Source organism: Coptis chinensis, chromosome 3, assembly GCF_015680905.1.
Source record: "Coptis chinensis isolate HL-2020 chromosome 3, ASM1568090v1, whole genome shotgun sequence".
Classification (NCBI taxonomy): Eukaryota; Viridiplantae; Streptophyta; class Magnoliopsida; order Ranunculales; family Ranunculaceae; genus Coptis; species Coptis chinensis.
The window spans coordinates 26415661-26427293 of record NC_141458.1 but is presented as its reverse complement, the minus strand read 5'-3'; the positions used below and the strand labels follow the sequence as shown (position 1 = coordinate 26427293).

Here is an 11633-nt window from a genome sequence, read left to right as displayed (position 1 = left end):
TCTAATGATATCATACTTGGATACTTAACTTTCGTTTCCGGTGGTCCAAAGATACCGCGACTTCTTATCTACCCTCACCTTATTGATTTCCTTTGCTTTTAAAAGATCATTAGCTCCCCTCACATTCCAAATACAAATAGGACCTATCATTTAGAATTTTGGGTGTTTGTTTTTTGACCCTTGGGTCACCCCCCTTTTCTTTCCTTGTTTTTCCTTTCCACTTGATTCCTTGGTATTCTTTCCTTTGTTATTTGTCTCAATACCACTCCTTGGAGTAACTGGAGATTGTAATTCAGCCAGTGGAATATTGTTCTTATCCTTAAAGTAGATGGTTTCATCCTCTGATGGCTCCGCATCCTCTAAGTCCCCATTTCTAGTGGCTTCCAGGAGGTTGTTATATTCATTCTATTCTAAATCATAGTGCATCAGGGGATTCGAGTTTGTCTGGATATCATCACTCTGTCTATTCTCCACATACGGAACTAGTGCCGCAAACATATTACTCTGACTCATTTCAGTATCACTATCGCTCTCATAACCTTGTGCATTCCCTGTGACAGCTTCTGGTTCTTCTGGGGTTGTGATCACTACTGCCATCTCTGAGCCCTCAATTCTATCCAGAATCATGTTTGTTGCATTGACTACCACCTCAGAGCCCTCTACCAGTTGGGTTGTCTCGTCCGTAGCCACTAGTCCTTCTGCATTCTCAGTTACCACTGATGACTCATCAGTGCTCCTTAGAACCCCTTCACTTCCAATTACTATTACATTCAAGCATAACTCATCCATTGAGACTTCCTTAGGATTACCTACTGTGTTGTCCACGCCCCAAAGATAGGCAAGTTTCGGCTCTCTGTTTTATGACTACAGCATCACTTTGCCCTCTGTTAATTTCCCCTATCTCATTTATAGTGTTTCCAATGTCCTCCACCTCCACATTAGGGATCACCCCACCTTCCACCCGAGGATCTATCCTTTAGTTATTGCCCCTCCTGAAGCATCCATTTGTTTTGTGTCCAAATCTCTTACAATTATCGCAGAGTTTTGGGATCCACCCATATTCTACTGCTATCTTTCTTACATCCTCTCCTCCCATATTGATATCAAATGTCTCGTAACTCGAAATAATTTCTACCAACACACAAACCCTAGCATATAAGAGTCTTTTCCTAGTTGTCTTGTAGCTTCATCCATTCTCTGGGGTCTCCTATTCGGACCGGCTAAGAATCCCAAAATTCTTCCCCAAATCCATAACTCCTTCCGCACACATTGTACAGATTTGCCCAAATTGGTATTGCTTTCAATCGTATTCTTTCTCTTCTCAATATCCCGTCCACGGGTAACAATGAAGCATTTCCTGCAATATAGATAGGAGAATTTTCCAATACTTTCCTCTTATCTTCCTCATTGGAAAACTTAAAGTAAAACAATTCAAAGATCCGAACCATCTCGTAATCACCCTTTGTTTTCCATTTTTTTTCAAGGCTTCCCTTACAACCAGATATGGCAGTCTTTGTTCCAGGAAAAGACCCACCACATAATCTCTCCACACATTCAATCCTTTCCATCGTAGATCAAAAGGTACTTGGGTAACACCCTCTATCATATCAAGATCAAATCTTTGGAGAGCTGTATCAGGGGGACTGACCTTATCTCCCTGAAAAAGAGACCTCCATCTCGTATCTGAATTGGCTGGGGGGTTTTGCTGAGTGTTTTGCGCTCTGTTGTTCACCATCGAAGGATTATTACCTTGCTCTCTAGAGGAATGAATCGCACCATTTGTTACTTGTAGCATCGGAAAAATCTGTAAATTGTCCAACTGAGTATCCATCTTGATCTCAACTAACAACTGCTAGCTTAGATTCAACTTCTTCCTCTGAACTCACACTGTGTGCAGTGAAGGATTTTACCAGAAAAAGAAGGAAACTAGAAAAGGTACGGATAAGAGAGGGAAACTTGAAATTTTCTTGCTAAAAGAGGAAGGAAAGGTGTGTACACGATCACGAAACCACTTAAGTTATATTACTACCAAGACCCCAACAAATGGTCCCCATTATATCTTAAGGTTGAAAGCAAGATTGTTATATTGGAATGACTTGAAAACATAAAGGGGAATATTGATTAAAACATAGAAATGAAAGCAAACAACAAGATTGAAGATTAAAACAAAGACAAGTAAATAACAAGTTGATTGAAAAGAAATAAGGAAATAACAAGTTGATTGAAAAGAAATAAAATAATAAGAAAAATAAAAACATAAATTGAAAAAACAAGACAAGAAATTAAACAAACCAAATAGTTTGGATCCTAAGACAATGAATGAGTTCTCTCTCCCTTGCTTTTTTTTATATACCCCTACTTTTGCCATTTACAGATTTGCCGTTCTCCATTACAAACTAGACACCTTACCCTTTCACTTTTGCTTTTGCTTTTTGGTTTCTTCATGACCAAGGTAGGTTGATAAACAGTCCTTTAGGGTTTTGTCCTTTAAAGTCGGTAGTCCAAAGTCCAAAGTTCATAAACGTCTGATTAGTCAAGTTACCTTACTCCGTGGGTTGGTAGCATAGGTCGAGTAAGGGATCGTCCATACCTTAGAACTAGGCAAGGTTCACAACTGGATTTATAGCCTTTAGTGAGTAGGATTATAGTTTGTTACTTAATTAAAACTTGGAATGCAAATAACGTAAAATAACAACGATTGATTTCTAATTAAACTAAATAGGGATCGAGATACAGGGAAAGGGTTAATCATAATCATGCAAAGTCAGTTTCAAAAGTTAGAGTATCATATCACTACAGCTCTAATCCGTCTCGAGTTCATAGACAAACCCGAAACGACATCGAGTATCGATCCCTAGTAAGATGCACTCATCTTTAAGATCATCTTACTAGCATGAGAAGTTGACTTAACATTCCATCTCTAGAATATTACTTCAGCTCCTGGTTTGATTTTACATCAACTGGACAAACCACAGTGCTAACGGCCACCATAGGGTCTCGCACGAGACTGGACCTAGTGTTAACTGGGCCTCGCGCGAGACTGGTCTGGAGCATCAGCACTCCAACTTTGGCCAGACTCGTCATTTTGGGGCTGGATGCATAATCTAAACCTAATTCCTAAATAGTGACTCTGGAACACTAAATTGCAGCCTGATCCTCACATGAGCATCATTAACCTTCTCCTTTAGAGGATTTTAGCTCATGGTCCTTGGATGGATTGATTGTTCTTGTTGTATGCAATGAATAAGTAAAAAGAAGTGAATGAAAAACAAGAATTTAACTTGAAGAAAATAGATTTTATTGAAGTGAATACTTACTGTACTAACCTAATACAAGCTTCAAAATAAAAGAAACTACTACTGTATGAAATGTAAGTACTGGAATGGAAAATGCAAGAATTAAGTCTCCTTTTTTCCCCTTCTTTCATCCCAAATATATATCCCTCCTTGGAATCTCACGTGAAGCCTCCATATTTATTTTTTTTGTCCTTTTACTTTTCTAAAAATCCAAACTTTTTATTAACAAAGTTTGTCCTTTCCTTTTCTAAAAATCCAAACTTTTATTAACAAAGTTTGTCCTTTCCTTTTTCACCGATCTAGTCATGTATTTATTGTTTTGTCTTTTCTTCATTTGTAAGGTGTCCAACAAGTGTCCATCACTTGCCACTTGTCTATGCATGATGACTCATCATTTCTTGTAGGCCCGCAGAGTGGGTCCACGTGATGTGTCCAGTGGCAGCCTGAATTTTGGCATTTTTACAACTTTCTATTTTTGCATAGAGCTCATCACCCTGATCATTCCGGCAGTTCACTTGCCGAAATCAGAGTCTAGGTTTGAAAGATGTGAGCTTTGGAAGTTTGCTGCTTCTTTACACATGGACCCGTTCTGCACTGGTTTTGTCCCTTTGGAATCTTTGACTTTAGTCAGGCTTTGTTAGGCTTCACTGGGGCTGAGTGGAAGACTTCAAGTATGCACAGTATTCCCGTACTTTGATGCAAGTTTTATCATCATATTCATGTTAACTGCGAAAACCTGTACAAGTACGAAAATATAATTATTTCATGATTATTAAACACATAATTAACCAAAACGCTATGTCTTTAGGGGGTTTAGTATTACAGTTTTGGGTGCTTATCATACCACCCCCAAACAGCACTTTGCTTGTCCTTGTCCTCAAGCAAAGAAGAGACATTAAAACGATAAGTGGCAAAAAATGTATTGTCTTAAACTAAGTCTTATTTCCCAGAGTGCGGTTGCATTGACCGTATGCAACAAGGCCTTAACCACTAGGAATAGTGGACGAGTTATAGCCTCGTGAGAGTTTTCCAGAGAAGATACTCACAAACTTCATCTATACTACAACGACTCAGTAACAAAGGCTTGTTCCCTTAATTAATCTCATATATCTATACATCTCACTAGCAAGGGAAACAAGGATTAATTCTTTCAAAATTCAAGTTAATTTACAAACAATAATCAAAACATCTACATATGAACATGCATGCAGTGATCTTTACAATGAAATATACGGGCAGGGCCGTATCTGGATCCTTTTAATAGCGTCCTTAAGTAGGTTCTCACAGGTATGTGTCGAAACACAAATTCTCTCATATTTTTTTCACTAAAGTTTTGCTAACTCCAGTGTGTAGTGGGCATACGTTTCCTCACATACTCAATGATAGTCAGAGGAGCCGAGGTCGAGAATTCACGCCTACTACTTATTATCACACCATCCTACTCCTAATTGAGCTAGAGGTCTTTATTAGGTGTTATGGGGCTTAGGTGGTAGTGTAAAAGAAAATGGAATGGAAAATTCAAAAATAATAAGTACGAGAGAATAAAGTCTTCGAGATATTTACACTAGAGAAATCCTTATTTTCTTCCTTGCTTCTAACATGAGTTTCCATATTTAGCTTTTTTAAGCTTTTGTATTCCCTTTTGATTTGATTTTGGGGGAAATTCTAACTTTGATTTTTCTTTTGATTTTTGGAAACATATTTCTATTTTTCTTTTTCTTTTCTTCTGAAGCAGGTAACTAATTTTGATTTGTGAAAAGTTTTTCTCTTCATTCATCATATTTCTCATACTCATCATCTAGGTGGGCCTATTTGTTTCTGGTTAATAGATGGGTAATTAATTTTTGGTGAAAATGAAAGGGTTAATAAAAGGTTCAGTGGGGCGACTAGCGGTAAATTTTTTTTATAGGTATGAATTTTTGGCTATATCGATCCAAAGAAGACCTAAATTCTCTCCTAGGATTCGGGTAGTGATCAAGTAAGTAGACGCGTGAGCTTCTATATTCGGAAAAACTACTTATCTGTGTCATTACTCATATATCACACATTTTGAGGCATTTTGGTTAGATTTCACAAGATATGGAAATTAAGTTGTCTAACCGTGGGTCCCATAAACTTACTGCTATGTACATTCAATAACAGTCTGTGCATGAATGCTCATGAAAAGATGTAAAAACTGTTGCATACGTATTAACTTAAGTTTCTAAGAACAAATCCTAATTCTAATGCTAGGGTCAGATTTCTAGATATTTTTCATCATAGAAAAGGAAACGAGACTTTCTCACTAAATACACTTATTTAGTTATGACCTACCCTGAATTTCATGAACCATTCCCTTCTCATAACCCTCCCATTAACCATTATATCGACTCCACACCCTACCTAGATGAGGAAATTCTTGAAGACCACTCTTTAGGACTTGTTTTGGATGACCATGATGCCATTAAGGAAACTCCTACTATTTTAAAGGAAGAGGGTGAGGAAATAGAGATCGACAATTATAAACTAAGGCATGAACAAGTTAATGTGCAAGAATTAAAGGAAGTTCTTTAGTGCAAGGTGAATCTCAATTTAGTTTGGCAGCTGAGGAAATAATGATGGAAGAAATAGATGAATTTCTTAAAGATAAAGCCAATAACCATAACTTTGTGGATTCAGCTAAGCTAGATGAAGAATTCTATGATTTCTTAAAAGTGTGTGACGATCCCACCCCAACCAACTACCTTCCACCTGAGTTACAACCTCCTTAAATCGAACCATCTACCATAACTAAGCCATCCATTCCTCCACCATTTCAAAGGAATCTAAAATTTGCACCTGAGCCTTTTGCCTCAGACATCCTCTATAATTTTTTCAACCCTCATGGTGAAGAGTTTTTGCCAAGCACACAATCCCATGAGAACACCATTCCTATAGTTTAGAGGCAAGTTCTGACCGAGTGTAGTGAGAAACCTAGTTTATCTTATTTTTCATCGTATGAGCCTTATGAAAGACACCAGGATCCATACTTCATTCATTTCTCACCTAAAGTATCACTATTTCATCTTTTGGGTCATTCTAACTCTTTAAAACAGCCACAACATGATGGTTTGCATATGTTTTTTGATAGGTTGCATATATTTTCATTCATTCTTCTACATGATTACTTCCAATTATACCACTTCATTCTGTTTGGGGTGCATTTAGTATCATGTTTTTATGGCTAGACCCTTTAAGTCTTTTGACTATTAGTTTATAGTTGACCACGCATCATCCATCTTGTGCCACCCCAGTTCTTTGCTTGTTTGGGGGTGTGCACAGTCTTAGGGAATCTGACTTAAAACGACCCCACATTAAGTCTAGGGAATCTGACTTTAAAATACCCATATAATTTTTTGTAACATACCACCTTAATGGAGCTTAAGCCACAAAAAATTTCAAACTTAAAAAGAGTTTTCAAATTTTGTTTGGGGGTGGCGTATTTTGGTCTTTCAATTAAAAACTTTTTGCCACCTTTTTGGCCTGTCAAGTTTACTCCAGTCGAGTCTAGGTTAGTTAGTTACGTAATTTAATTATGTTATTGAATTATTTTATGAACCCCCCCCCCCTCTCCAAAATTGTTTGGGGGTGGTATATTTAATTTTAACACATTGTACGTTCATGTATTAAAATTACATGTATAAATATCAAAATATTGATTTAATTGGGATGCATAATGTAATTAGGTACCTTAATTTCGCGAAATTACACTGTTTCGTGGAATTTCGGAAGCTAATCCTATAGGAGCCATGATATGTGCATGCTTGATTTGTGAAAGTATGATATTATTTTATTTATGTTAGAGCCCGTTTATGTCCCAAGCGATATTTATTATTTCATGTTATCCTATAACGGGTAGAACTCATATAGGAGTTGCGTATGTTTTTATTTCTTTATATTAGCATATATAGATTAACCTTCTTTTCCAGGTACTGCCAATTTTTGTCATGTTTATATGATAATCTCTTTCCTTATCTCTTTACACTTTAAGAACAAAGCATTCTTTTTTTTTGGGGTGGGATAAAAACATTTACTAAAATTAGGCACATTTAGGATGTAAATTACGCACTTTTCTTTATAAAAAGTATAAAAATCATAAAAATAGTTTATACTATGCACTTAGTGATAATGGTATTGTTCCCTTTTCCATGATGATATTAGTATAGAAATCTCACGCAGTACTTGAATTAGGATTTAATTTTTGAAACTTAGATTAATATATAAGTAATAGTCATTACATCTTTTCATGAACATCTTGCATGAGCATCTATGATTATACTTGACAGTACTTTTTTGAGACCTAGGTTAGAGTAGTTAATATATATCATGTGAGCATCTAGCCTAAAAACCTCATATGAGTGAAATATCTGAGTGATGACGCAAGGGAGAAGTAAAATCCGAGTAAAGAAATCATACATCCACTTGCTTGATCACCATATATACTATATCCTAAGCGAGAATTTAGGCCCTTTTTGGATCGATATAGCCAGAAATTCTGACCTAATTATATTTTCCGCTAGTCGCCCCACTGAGCCTTTTCACAAACCACAAATCTTTTACCCAATAAAATAAAAGAAAAAAAAATAAAATCAACCTACCTATTTGGATAAGTCTGAAAATAGGTTGAGTAAAGAAAAGATAAAGAGAAAAACCTGTGGAAAACCAAAATTAGTTAGTTGCTTCAAAAAAGAAAAAGAAAAGAAGTTTCCATCCAAAGAAAAGAAAAGAAAAAGATAGAACTCCAAAAAAAAAACATAATCAAATGAGTCAAAAGCCAAAATAAGGGCTAAGTATGGAATAAAAAGTGTATAAGCAAAAGAACAAAAGATTTCTCTAGTTACATATTTTGAAGACCCTATTATCTCAGACTTGTCTTTTTGAATATCCATTTCCTTCATTCTTTGACTAACACCTACACCCCCTATTACCTAATAAAAATATCTAGCTCAATTAGGAATAGGTTGGTGTGATAGTAAGTGGTAGATGTGTTTAATTGATCTTGGCTTCCTTGGATTATCATTGAGATTGTGAGGAAACGTGTGCCCACTGCACACTGGAGTGAGTGAAACTTGAGTGGAAAATTCAAAGTATTTTTGTCTTGACACATTGTGAGGACCTACTTAAAGACGTTATTCCAAAAGTTTCAGAAATTGACCGGCCATTGCATTTCATAGCATAGTCCATTGTATAGTTGGTTATCTTAAGATGATTTGATTATTATGCATGTATTAATTTTGAAGTTAGATTGATGATCATTGTTTAACTACTAGTGAGACGTATAGATTCTGAGATAAAATTAGTGGACATTACTTTTATTTCTTAGTCGTTGTAGTATAAATGAAGTTTGTGAGTATCTTCTCTGGAAAATTCTCACGAGGCTATAACTCGTCCATTAGGGAATTCCTAATGGTTTGAGGCCTTATTGCATATGGTCAATGCAATCGCACTCTCCGAAACGAGATTAGTTAGGATCACTTCTTGGCCATTTATCTATTTTATTTCTCATCTTTGCTTGAGGGCAAGCAAAATGCTGTTTGGGGGTGGTTGATAAGCACCCAAAAGTGTAGTTTAAACCCCTTAATAGTATTCCATTTAGGCTAATTATGTTTATAATAAATAAGAGTTAATAATGTTTACATGTTTTTGTGCATTTCAGGACTTGAAGTTGATTAGGTGACTAAAAGCACCACTTTTGCATGTAAAATGAGTCAAGATGATTGCTGAGGAAGTTCTATGCTTAAAGCCCAAGAATAAAGAAGAAAAACCTTTTTCAAGTCCAGTCAAAGTCAATTCGGGTAGAAAAAGGACAAAAAGCCATCAGAACTTCAAAATTACGTATCTTTGGACTTGGGCCTCAGAATTGGGCCTACTTTATGTCAAAACAACAGACTCGGAATAAGTTTTCCAATGGACCCGACCCTGTCCCAATAACAGCTGTAAAAGTGGATGAAAAAGGCACTGAAGTAATTTCCAGCATCAGTAACCCCTTTATATTTAACCTAATGGACTCTGGGCTCTCATTAAAGGTCTAAAGTTCCCTTTTTTGGCCCATGCACGAAAATGTAACCCTAACCCTCTCCTATATAAAGAGGCTTAAGGCTTAACTTAATACTTCTCTTCTAGCACCTTTTTCTTTAGTGTAGAGTAGGTTAGTGTAGTTTAGGGTTAAATTTTGTAGTATAGCCTCCATTAATTCCCCATCAATAAAAACTTAGTTTATTCAATTCTTTACTTTAATGTGTTATTATTATTGTATTAGTTTAATTAATCCGATGACACAAGGCTAAAACCTCCATTATAGGAGGTTTATGAAACCACGTGAGGATGACTGTTAGTAGTTTAATTATTATTTTAAATAGTTACAAGTTTGATTCTTATGATTGTTTAGAGAAAAAATTATAAGAGTTCAACTAGAGTTTAGAGCACCATCAAAGAGATGGTAGAGTTAAACTCTCATGCTAGTGAAACTTTGATCCGAGACGACTTGGTATTCACTAGGGATCAAACAAGCGATTCGATAACTAACTAATAGTCAATCGAATTGCAAGGTGGATTACCCCTCTCTATATCCTCCTCTCATCACTTTAAATTACTTTTTTCGTACCTTAGATTTACTGTTTTCATTTCATATTATTACTCTCATTAGTGAATCGTTTGTTTAGTCTAAATACGTACTCAAGTACGTGCAAGCAAGAGTGGTTCGAACACGACTACTCTTTTTATTTTTTCATATTGAGAGTATTATTTTATATTGATTAACATGATTTAGCATTGTTTTTATGCTATCAAATCTTAGTTATCATCTTTAATGTAGGAAACCCCCCTTAAGTAGCCCAAACAATAGTTCATTTCGGACACAGGCCGCACTCGTAATACATGAAAACCAATGATTACACATAAAAGCAGTTACCTAGCTACTAATATTAATGCTAAATAACACTAACACGTAATAGTACCGTTCTTATGATATCAATTCCATTTTCTTACTCTCAATATATCATCATGTAATATACTACGAGTAACAAGTTCGTTATACTCTTAACTATCAAGAACAAATATGACTTCAACTAGATTAAATCTAAGGGAAGAACACGTGAGAGTAATGATTTCAATAAAAATTAACTATTATGATGACACTATGAATATTTACTAAATTAACTTAAACAATATAAATATGTGAATCAAAGTTAGAGAATGTTAGAGAGAGAATTAAATCTACTTTTCAATTTCTAGAAGTGCTAGAATAGATTGTTGAGAAACCCTAATCTTTATATTCTCACTAAAAACTTAAATATAAATCTTAGACTTATATGATCCCTAATTCAATTATACCGTCTCTAGTCATAATCAAATTAGCATGAGAGAAAGGTTTGTTTTCCATTCTCATGGTAAAACTCACAATCATCTAGTTTAGATTTTTCTCTTCTTATCTCTAAGTCAAGAAAAATCCAAACTTTAAACCCTAATCAACAAATCTATGCTAAACGAATCTAGTCCTCTTATAACTTCATTAACCTCCCTCTAATGAGAGTTTAGCTTTGATTCATTGGACATTCTAAACTAAAACAATAAAAGAAAGACATAATATAAAGAAGATTTGAATATTGGAGAAACTAAGCTTTTATAGAAAGGTTCTAATGGAGGCTACAATTATAAACCCTAATTCTAAATTATACTATTCTAAAGAAAAAGGGAGAGAGAAAGAACCCTAATTACTACTAAACTAATGAGGAGGTGAGCCAAGTTAGGTTTAGCCTTAATCCTCTTTATATAGGAAAGGATTAGGGTTACATTTTCGTGAATAGACCTGAAAGGGGACTTTGGGCCTCTAATGTGACCCCAAAGTCCATTAGGTTAAGTCTAAAGGAGTCAATGCTGCTGGAAATTATTTCAGTGCCATTTTCATCCATTGTTACATATCTAATTAGGGCAAGGCTGGGTCCATTGGAAATCTTGTTCCGAGCCGGTTGTTTTGACATAACGTAGGCCCAATTTCGAGACCGAGTCTAAAGATACGCCCTTTTGAAGTTCTGATAGATTTTTGTCATTTTTCTACCCGAATTAACTTTGGCTTCCAATCTTTGACTGAGCTTTAAAAGAATTTTTCTTCTTGATTCCTGGGCTTTAAACATATAACTCTTATAGTAATCATCTTGACTCGTTTTCTATGCAAAATGACATCCATCTTTAAGCATATAAACAACTTCAAGACCTGAAATACACAAAAATACGTAAACAATACTAATTCTTATTTATTATAAACATAATTGATGATAAACATCCAAAATTGTAATATTAAACCACGTAAATACATAACAA

At 35.3% G+C, this 11633-nt stretch overlaps 1 protein-coding gene across 1 annotated transcript in view; it reads right to left on the bottom strand.

The window, feature by feature from the left end:
- Window positions 1–1838: 1838 nt before the first annotated feature.
- LOC147508900 (uncharacterized) overlaps window positions 1839–11633 on the bottom strand; it is a 34120-nt gene continuing 24325 nt past the window's right edge. Inside the window, exon 8 of the mRNA XM_086597655.1 lies at window positions 1839–1970. Coding sequence (XP_086453781.1) covers window positions 1839–1970 — 132 coding nt within the window. The remainder of the gene's footprint in view (window positions 1971–11633) is intronic.